We start from the raw sequence: 11,037 nt of genomic DNA, 5'->3' as shown, positions 1-11,037 counted from the left end.
GTCCGGTAGTGGAACTCCGATGATAGAATCGGTGAAAGGGTGTCGAAGCACTGAATCCATGGTACCGATCGTGCGGACTGACTTGTTAGGACAAGATTCACCATCCATCTCTTGAGTGGGGGCCTTGTCCTGGGGAGGTGAATGACCTACCGACAAGGTTAGTCGGCACAATGGATGGTCCTCCCTCGACCAACTTCTTCTTCATATCTTCGTTCTCCCTACGAAGAGCTTGGATCTCCTGCTCGTTCTTCCTGCTCACTTCTTCATTTCTCCTCCTTAGCTTAGCCATCTCCTCTCTGTAGAGACAATAACAACGTCATCTGGTCAACTTTGGTCATCCTCTCACTTGTCATGTTGCGGGTTGATACCATCTACTAGCATTCTTTACTCAATTTCTCTCGATCCCACGGTGCGTGCCAATTGTTCTTGTATGAGGGTTGGGGCCTAGAGAACTATTTAAAGGGTCGGTTGTCTATCCTTTAGCTCCCTTCCTTCCAGGCCTCAATCTTCTCGTAATCCAGACTCAGAGGGTACCTGCAGAAGGCACTCCGATGCTAAAGTCAGCAAAGACGTTCAGTACTCGATTCTCAGAGCACTGTATATGATGATGTACCTGATTCTTGGAATATGCGCTATTTATATTATCTTTGGTGACCTTCCTTATTGTGTCAGGTTAAAAAGTTGGACCGCGTTTATGACTGCATTACCTAGTTCTTAATCGCGGATTAACTTTATTGATTGAGCGTAATTGGACTTTTGTAATCGGTCGGTCCTACGGACGTGAACCTTTACTTCGATCGGCCAGTGATAAGAGCCGAGCCGTGACATTAGTCGTACGATCCTCCCCAAGACAATATTGTATTTTCATTTGCATTTGAAACAAATTAATTTGAAGATTTGTTTGGCATTATAATTGTTAACAAATTTTCATTTCTCATTCATGTTCTAATTTCTTGATGTTATCAATTTCCTAGGATTTGCATTGAAATTGAACATAAATTTTATAAGCAAATCTTAATTTTATAATTGCATATTCGAGTCAAATTGGAATTTGAATTAAAAAAATTGAATTAGTTATAAATCGGTGTTGTTATAAATTTATTTGTACTAATCAATTGCCAAGTCTTTTATTCAATTTCAAATTATAATTTCTTGTAATGAGTATGATTAGTGAATAATATTTATTCTTTCTTTGTAAGTAATGCATAAAAGGTTCTTGAAACTTATTTTATCTGTTTAAAAAACAATAACTCAGTTACCTTTACGGCCCTATCAACTTTTGCTTTCTAAAAGCAGCGATTCTTTTATTCCTCGTCACTGTTTTGTCTACATTATGGAATTACAAAGAAAAAATATTATGGAATTACAAGATAAAATTGGACTTATTATACAATACACATTTTTGCTTAGTAAAAAATAACCTTAGATGTTTGAACCGATTACAAAATATCTATTATTTTCCGTTAATTATTATAGATTTTAATAAATTAGTCATTAAATTTAAAAAGTTTATCTGTTACAAAAATACTAAGACAAATTAGTAGATGCTGTGATTAAATGATAAGATTCATTTTGCAATTCTCTCTTCTTTCTTTCTCTCTCTCTTTATATAATATATATATATATATATATATATAACTTATTCAATAAGAAATTTTAATCCCACAGTTAAATTATTAAGATTTAATACTAATATTTGATCTGTACTTTGACTATAGCTAACGTTTCAGTAGTGAGACCATTCATTAAGATAGGAATTTTTTTAAACGTAATTAGGAGAAGGAATTTAGTTTATAAAGATACTCTATGACTTTTAAAATAATTAGCATATATATAACTTATATATATATATATAAACCTTAAAATTTTGAAGCGAATAATTATTAGATAGACAATCTAAAAATTAATATTGTTTATACTTTGATTCTTTTCTACATAACTTATAACTCAAAAAATTTATTATAATATTAAAATATAATATTTTATTAAAAAATAGATGGATGTAATTTTCAGCAATGGTGTGAAAGAATATTTATTAAAATTAACATTTAACAAATAATAAAAATATAAAAAAAGTTAGTTTGACAATAAAAGAGCAAACTACACTCACTTCACAACCCTTACTATATTGAGTGTTAAAGTACTATATCATCCTAAAAATATATAGTGTTAATGTATTTTTTTTTTTAATTTAAGTCAATCATTCCTGCTGGTGAGACACCTCCAATAATGTGTTCCTTTAGCTCTTTAGCTCCAAATCAGCGTGAATATTCTCTTTAATAATTTTCCTTAATGAAAATTTGCAAATGAGCATTGCATTTTTAAAGGAAAATGTTATTTTGAGAATAACAAATAAAAGACAATATTTTATAATTATAATGTGGTACAATTTTAACATTATTCCATTTTGAAAAAAAAATTATTTCTCTCTCCAACTATATATGCATTACAGAATTATCAACGAGCTCATTTATAAATTAGCCTAGTCGCTTGTTTGTTCGTGGTTAGGAGAAGAGACCTCTTCAACGTTATTGGAACTTGAACAAGATGAGAGTGTAGAAGAATGTATAGGAGCGGGAACTGAATTGTGATGAACACTAAAAAACTCAAAGAATCTTGGCTCAGCCACCTCAACATTATTCGTCACTGCATTCTTCTGTCTGGGAGGAGTAGTGTTGTTATCACTTTCTATGCTTCTTTTCTTGATGAATATGCGACACAGAACCCAATCCCCTATCTCCTGTGAATAGTTATGAACCCCAAAGCAGTTAACAAATAGATATAATTTGTCATAAGCAATACTGGTGTTTTTTTTTTTTTCTTCCAATGGTTTTTAGATAATAAACATACTTGGATTGGTTTGGAAGCACTAGTTTCCACGCTGAGGAGTCGATATTCATGCATGAGCCATTCAGTTCTGGAGCCGTTTGGAGATTTTCCTTCATAAAATACAAGAGTCTTTCTTAACCCGGAAATGCCATTATTTATTGACGATGAAACCTTTTTGTCTGATCCCGTTGCCTTCCAATAGCCAGAGTTTGTGGTTCGGTTCATACGATTTCCATTTCGGTACTTGGCCTCCTTGGAGCTGAAAAAGTACCTCTCTTTTTCATCATCACAATTTCCTAATTAAATACATAAACAAGATTGGAACAGTTAAGTTATAATCATGCACTAATCTACTATTGTAATAAGCTCATTTTCGTTGATTAGGTCTTGCATGCTGATGATTCATTTTCTATTTCGTTTGGTTTTTCTTTATTTGTATTTTTTTTTAGCTGGCTTAATACTTTAATTAACTTGATACTTATTGTACTACTGGATGGCCGAGAGGCTGAAAGGTCGACAAGGTTGAATAAACTTAATAACATGCAATAAACTTGTGATTATCTGTAATTAAACCCTATAAATTATGATTAAGACATAATTAGGCTCCATCTAAATCCAAGAGTAGGCCCATGATAGTTGAGGTTCATTCCAAAGATATAAATATCAGAGGAGACCTAGCGTCAGGTAATCTTTTACTCTTAACTCACCTGCATATTGTACTTGGACTAACTTGAGCGTTGGAGCGCCTTCATAGGTACCCACCCCGCTCATCTCAGAGAAAGGAAGTACACACTAAGCCTAGAAGTCGTGAGGACGAGAAGACAAAGACAAAGGAGTCACTCTAAGAGAATCTCGACCTTGTAAGAACATTTTTTGCGTCCACCGTGGGGTCGAGGAGGCTCCTTAGTGGGAATCTACTTCCGTTAGACCTCAACTGGGGGCTTGTTCCCGTACGTCAATATAGTCCCACATCACTCAAGAGTCGAGACCAATGACAATTTATATACTTCCTCATCCTTCAACCCATCGATACGCTTTTTAAGAACAAAACCGTGACGGAACACCGACCTCCAAAGCGGACAATATCAAATTTGCTAACTTGAGATCGAAATACTTATGTATAATTAATATAAAATTATTTTATAGTATGAACTAAACAGAAATATAATACATGAATATTGTGACTGGACTAGACTGAAAAACTTGATAGTCTGTGTACTCTACTTTAATCCCATATCATGAGTCAGCCATGTTTTGTTAAAACTTAGACGTTAAGTAAAAGAAGTATAAACTTAGATTTTGTTAGCTGCACTGCTTTTTGTGTTCTGTTTTGTAGTTACGAACTTATGTAGCCAATTGTTTTAGCATTAGTTGTCAATTTTATGTAAGTTAGGGTTTTTTTTTGGCTCTGTTGCAGTTGTTGTACAAGGTTAGAATTAACTTTTATGAATGTATGGGGGAATGTTTTCCTTTTATTCATATTATATTCTTTGCTGATATGATAAAAAAAATAAAAAGTATAAACGATTTTGTGGTACACCTTTAGAATCTTGTTCATTGGTAGAAAAAAATAAGCACGTATAGAAGAAGAAATTGGTTGTACCTGGCAAATCCCAGGGATCATACTTGCTGACATTGATCTCAGGAATGATTGAAGCAGGCAACTGGCAGGAGAAGATCTTACATTTCAAGTACTGAAACACAAGTTCTTCATCTGTTGGCTGGAAACGAAAACCTGGAGGCAAACTACTCACTCCATTTTTTATAAAATTTAGCCTTTCCATTGGGTTAAGTTTTCTGTATGAAGTGGTGATGGTGGTGGCAAGCACATGAATGAATGAATGCTTGCGTACGTATTATATAGCCTCTGCGTGGGAATGAGAAAGCAAACAAAGGTGATTGTTGACGAGGGAAGAGGCGAGAAGAAAGATGTAAAACCCCATGATACTTAACTAACTAACTTTATGCTAAACAAAAGTTCTTATCAGTGTTAGAACATCTTTTTCTTTGCCTTTTCTATCAATATATGCCTAACCTTTCTACATCTTGATAAACTGATTATCCATCTGTCTTTTTTTCTTTTTTTAACTTTAAATTCACTCTGTTTAAATCAGAGTACCAAGCTAGATTGTGATAATTGTAAAATAATTATAATAATAATAATAATAGTGATAACCTTAGTGATATTCATTGTGATAGCATAAAAAAAATACGGTTTAATAAATAAAAAATAGTAATAACTATTTTTCTCTTTTAAATATTTATACATGAAATAAAATAAATTGTACCATTTAATTAAGAGTTATGATTTTTTTTTTCAAATCAAACGTGTAAAAATACCATTTACTTTTCAACAAATTATAGGAAGCTGAGTGAGATTTCTTTATTGTAAAAAAAATTGTGAAATTTTCTTGACATGGGATTGAATAAGTTATGTTATTTTCAACTTATTTGTTTTGCTTTATTTTTATTTTTTATAAAAGGCATCACTCTATAAAGTTATAAAGTTATTTTTCTCTTTTAAATATTTTATACATGAAATAAAAAAAATTGTACCATTTAATTAAGAGTTATGATTTTTTTTTCAAATCAAACGTCTAAAAATACCATTTACTTTTCAACAAATTATAGGAAGCTGAGTGAGATTTCTTGATTGTAAAAAAAAATTGCGAAATTTTCTTGACATGGGATTGAATAAGTTATGTTATTTTCAACTTATTTGTTTTGCTTTATTTTTATTTTTTATAAAAGGCTTCACTCTATAAAGTTATAACTACAATATTATGAATTACAATTAGACTATCACTTCATATTTCAACAATAATTTACTTTCTAGAAAATAAGAATATTTAAAAAGAAAAAATAAATCATATAAACCCAACAAAAACCAATGATAATTAAAAAAAAATCTATAATTTTGCAAACCAAACCTATTATGAAAAAAAAAATCAAAACTTATTAACCGTGTAAAAAGAAAGAACCATACATTGTTTTAATTAATCAACATTGAAACCATAGTTCACAACAAAACAACAAGAAATCTAATTCTATTTACTTTTTACTAGTAATATAATATTGATTGTGTCAGTCAATGAGGTTTGGAAACATAAAATTAAAAACATAAAAATAGTGTAATCTTTTAGGGGGTGTAGTTGATGTTTTGGAAGTGTTTGTCTTGGTTCAATTAAAGGCTTGATCTTGAGTTACGTTTAAGTTACATTCTGTGTATTTCTCCTTTTCAGATTGATGTCTTCATCCTCTGGTTGTATGAGGATGATGTAAGGTTGTACTCTATTAGGTGTTCAATCAAAGTATCTTAGGTGTTTGTATTCTGGATTCTATTGGAAGTGGTCTTTATAGATATATGTGGGTGTATGTCTAGAGGGGCTTGCTAAGGAGGAATTTCTTTATAAGGGTTAGACCACCCCTAAAGTGGTTCACATTTATTCATTTTTTATTGTCGATAAAAAAAAGTAATATAAAGACTTTGTTTAATTAAAAATAATTGTTAATATATGTGTCTAGAACTTATGGATAAATCTGATTCAAGGTCAAAAAATAAATTTTATAATAGATTAAAAAATTGGATTCAAAGGACATTCGAGTTAAATCCATGATGGATCAGGTTGACAACAATCTACCTAAAAATACCTCTAAAACAATGTTAAATTAAAGTAATTTTTTAATTCATTATGTATTAAGTTTTGTTAAATATATACAAAATAAATAAATAAATATTCGTGTTTTCCTACTTAAAAGGAACTATATAAAATTTAGGCAAATCGACATATTTAACTTACCAATTTGTTGTGGGTGAAGTCGGAATGATAAGTTGAGTCAAGGTAAATTAGATTTCATAAACCAAATTATAAATTATTAAATTTAGTTTAATATATATCAAAAACAAAATAACAAAAAGAAATGTAAAACCACTAGTGTAAATAATATTTTTTACAACGACATATTAGGCCAGTTAAATGAGAACCGGTGTAAACAAAAATATGATGATATTTTTGTAAAATTTAGCACATATTGCACCTCTTGGACTATCCAACCGGTGTAATATGTGATGCTCAGAGCAAAAAGAAAGGGCTTTAAAAATTTTATCTCTGGGATTACATATAACACCGATTGGATAGAGGAACCAGTGTTATATGCCATTCCTAGATTAAAAAAAATTAAAAGTTTTTAAAAATGACCATAACACTGATTCCTCTATACAATCAATGTTATATGTCATTCCTAGAGTTTAAAAACAAATTGAAAAATTTAATTCTAGGCACTACATATAACACCGATTGGATAGAGTAACTGGTTTATATGTAATTTTCAAATTAAAAAAAAAAAGCTTTTAAAGTTTTAAAAATTACATATAACACCGTTTGGGCTACACAACCGGTATTATATGTCATCTCAGAGTAAAAAACAAGTTTGTTAATAAAAAGGTATATTACACCGGTTATTACTCATAATCGGTGTAATATATGTTTTTACCTTATTTTCTTGCTTCGTACCCTCACTCTCCATTCGCGCTATTCTAAGTTTTCTTACTCAAGAGTTCATTTTGCTTTTGCTAAAATTGCTGCCTCCACTGCTCCCCCCGCTCACCCCCCCCCCCCCCCCCCCCCCCCCCCCGCTGCTTCTCTCTTATGATGTATTATGTTTGAAATATAATGTATTATATTTTACTTTTTAAATTGTTGTTTTGATTTTTATATATTGAACACTTTGGTATTGGGTTTAGGGTTTGTATGTGACTCTAGAGCACATATAACACCGATTGGGAGACACAATCGGTGTTATATATGCCTTCTAGAGTACATATATTTTTTAATATTTTATTCAGATTTTGGTACATATTACATCAGTTTTTACAATCGGTGTTATATGTAATTGATATTTTACATCGCTAAGATCTAAATCGATAATGGAACCAGTGTTATATATCTCATAGAACCAATGTTATAAGTGTTTTCTGCACTAATGGACACTCAATTTGTTCAATGTGGAGATATATCACCTGCAACACCATCTGCTCACATGCACTACAAGAAATTAATTATTTACTGATAGAAAATTATTAATGACTTTGTGTCAATCAGTAATTTTTTAATTAACAAGAAATTTTAAAGACAAATTTTTATCAACCGAAATAAAAGTTTGTTTATAATTGAGCGTTATTCAATATTTGTTGTCAATAATTGAGTGCGAAATAGTATCCATCGATAATATCTATCGCCAAAATCCGTCAATAATTAAGTGCGAAATAGTATCCATCGATAATATCTATTGGTATCTAGATGCAAATATTATTTGTCGGTAAAATCCATTAGTATATTTCACAATATAAATATATTTGTTATAATTTTCTTTTGTAAAAAATGTTAGGCATCATTATGCAACTTGGCATCTTAGCTTAGCTGACACTTCAAGTAACAACAATCATCTTCCATCACATGAAAAAGTTATTAAAAAAAGAAAAAAGAAAGAAAATACAAAAGAAAAATATGGAAGGACTAGACCAAAACTCATATGTTAACAAAAACGATACATAGGTATACTATACCTATTCATAAAGAATTCTAAGAACAAACTAGATGGAAGCCTATTATATCAATGAAATGATTCTCTATAAATAAATCCTAAATTAGCCAACTTATCACCACACGCATTCCCATGAGTAACCCTAAACCTGATTTTCCCACAGTAATTAAGACAAGTATTTCATCGATTAGGAAGCATCCACTGAACATTAGTCCTAGCAATAAATGCAGCACAAACCAAGACAAAATCATATTCAAGTCATACATTAGTAATCCCCATCTTTTGAGCTTCCTTCATAGCATATATAACTCCATAAAACTCAACAATCATAGCAGTTTGAACTTCAAGAAACGCAAAGAAAGCGCTAATAAACTCCCATACCTCCACAAGTATCAAGACCAGGATATCCCCTAGCAGCCCCATCAGTGTTAATTTTAACCCAGCCTGGTGAAGGGAACTCCTATCTAACAGGAAGAGGATGAATAACTTTACCAGTACAAGTATTAATACCAAAAAACTTAATCACGTTGGAATCCAACATATCTTCTTTATTGAAGCTTTAGACGAATTTCCCACTAGACAAGTTAAATCTCTAATTACCGAAATACCCTTAAAACATCAATCTTATCCTAAAATCTAACCTAATTTCTCATATGTCATATCATCCAAATAGAAAAAGTTATCACAACAAGCTTAATCAATTTAAGCAAAGGACTACCATCACTCTTAATAAAAGAAAGAAGATCATCCTTATTAGAGAAACGAGAAGTAAGAAAAATCTGTTGAACCCAACTCCAAATATACAAAGCATTAGAACATTCAAAAAATAAATGTTGAATAGATTTCTCATGCTTTTCACAAAGCATACACATAGAAATTATATGCAAACCTTTATGATGAATATGTTGATATGTAGGAAGCCGCCATGAATAACTTTCCAGAGTACTAGAGTTTTGGAAGGCAGAATATATGAAGACCAAATGAGTTTACCCCAACCATAGAGAAGTTTTGATTCCAAGAAAAAAGTCCTAGCTGATTTAAGAGTGAAACGACCAGACTCATCTAGAATCCAATTAGGGAGATATTGTTCCACCTAACCATGATATGATTAAAAAAATATTTGTTATAATATTTTTAATTAGGGTTAGTAAAAATAAAAATAATTATTCTAATAATAATTATAATTTTCTTATGATAATTTTTATAATAGTAATACAAATGATTTTATTTTATAAGTATATATAAAAAAAATGAAAATATTAAATTAATAAATAGATGTAATAATTTAAAATATAATAATAACAACAACAACAAAAATGTAATAATAATAATATTAAAAATAATTATGATAATGATTATATTAATAATAATATTAATAATAATTTTGGTAATTGTGATGTAAATAATTTTATTTTATATTAAAATATAATAAATTAATAAATTAATTTAATAATTTATAGTAATAAAGATAATAATAATGAAGATAATAATTCATTACTAGAAAATCATTAAATAGAAACCAATTTTAGGGAACAAAAATAATTACTTGCTATATTGACTAAATTAGATAGTATTTTAGAGACTAAAAGTATTATTTATATCCAAATTAGTTTGTATTATAGATAATTTTTTATAAATTGATATTTAATTAGTTACAAAGATTTTAGCTACCAAGTATTTAGATTTTAAAGTTGATAGTTAAAATATTGGTAGCTAATTAGATATCAATTTAAAAAATATTTATCAATAGTAGAAATTAATTTGCATACCAATAATTTTTTAGTCTATAAAGTAATATCTAACTTAGTCCATATAGCAATTAATTATTTTTTTGTCTCTAAAATTGATTTATATTTAATGATTTTTGTTCTCACCGGTTGACTTGCTTGCCTGTTGAATGGGGTGACCAACTCCAGCGTTGTTTGTCTCTTGTTGTTCTGAAACGTAGCTCCGTTGAAACAGAGGGGTCCTACCTGTTGATTGCACTCCGATGATCAAGTTAGTACAAGGCTTATAAGAGTTTAAGAAGTAGTAAGTTTCAGTCTTAGAAACAGCGTACCTTAACCCAGGGTCTCAAGCCCCTTTCTCTCACGAGAATCTAATCTCAACTGAAAGCATACTCAACAGGAAAATATTTTGTTCAAGAGCACACTCTTTCGGTGTTGCAACAGAATGAAATCTTTCCTCTAGGGAGTGCATAAAATAATAACAAAATAACCACCAGGGCACCAACTCATGTACCAACATCAGGAGTCCATTCTGCTTACATAGGCACCCTACTCATGTTTCGTTATACATGCAACCTAACCACTATGTGCCCTAAAACACATGGGTTTATGTTAAAAGAAAACATTTACATGACCTAGACAGCACATGTACTAAACGTACCCCTAGCTTCACAAATACCCTCTACTAGTAGTCTTATGCTTACCTATAAAAGGTTATTTCAATTATGTCAAGATGGGTTTACTGACCAAACTGGGCCCAACCACATGGCTCATTTTACTGGCCCAACAGCCTAGCTGACCTGTCTTCGCCATGCACCGAGATCCGACCCCCCGAACACTGAGCCCTAAGCACTTTGTCCAATACAATTTTTTTTTAGTGATTATGATAATAATATAAGAAAAATAATTATGATAATAAATACAATAATAATAACAT

At 30.6% G+C, this 11,037-nt stretch overlaps 1 protein-coding gene across 1 annotated transcript; it reads right to left on the bottom strand.

The window, feature by feature from the left end:
- Positions 1 to 2,349: 2,349 nt before the first annotated feature.
- LOC137821040 (NAC domain-containing protein 83) lies at positions 2,350 to 4,826 on the bottom strand. Its single transcript, XM_068625452.2, has 3 exons — positions 4,433 to 4,826; positions 2,851 to 3,125; positions 2,350 to 2,740 (listed from the first exon to the last, which is right to left on the bottom strand). The coding sequence occupies exons 1-3, from the start codon at positions 4,611 to 4,613 to the stop codon at positions 2,483 to 2,485; spliced, it is 714 nt and encodes a 237-aa protein (XP_068481553.1). The 5' UTR covers positions 4,614 to 4,826; the 3' UTR covers positions 2,350 to 2,482.
- Positions 4,827 to 11,037: the final 6,211 nt, after the last annotated feature.

Source organism: Phaseolus vulgaris, chromosome 9, assembly GCF_051622355.1.
Source record: "Phaseolus vulgaris cultivar YP4 chromosome 9, ASM5162235v1, whole genome shotgun sequence".
Lineage (NCBI taxonomy): Eukaryota > Viridiplantae > Streptophyta > Magnoliopsida > Fabales > Fabaceae > Phaseolus > Phaseolus vulgaris.
This window is presented reverse-complemented; position numbering and strand designations above follow the sequence as displayed.

What these genes read in the sequence shown, in the direction of transcription:
- LOC137821040 (XM_068625452.2), bottom strand. Translation starts at nt 4,613, where the DNA reads ATGGAAAGGCTAAATTTTATAAAAAATGGAGTGAGTAGTTTGCCTCCA. An exon ending in TGATCCCTGGGATTTGCCAG is followed by an intron (nt 3,126 to 4,432) that starts GTACAACCAATT and finishes GTATTTAATTAG; the next exon opens with GAAATTGTGATGATGAAAAA. An exon ending in GTGCTTCCAAACCAATCCAA is followed by an intron (nt 2,741 to 2,850) that starts GTATGTTTATTA and finishes AACTATTCACAG; the next exon opens with GAGATAGGGGATTGGGTTCT.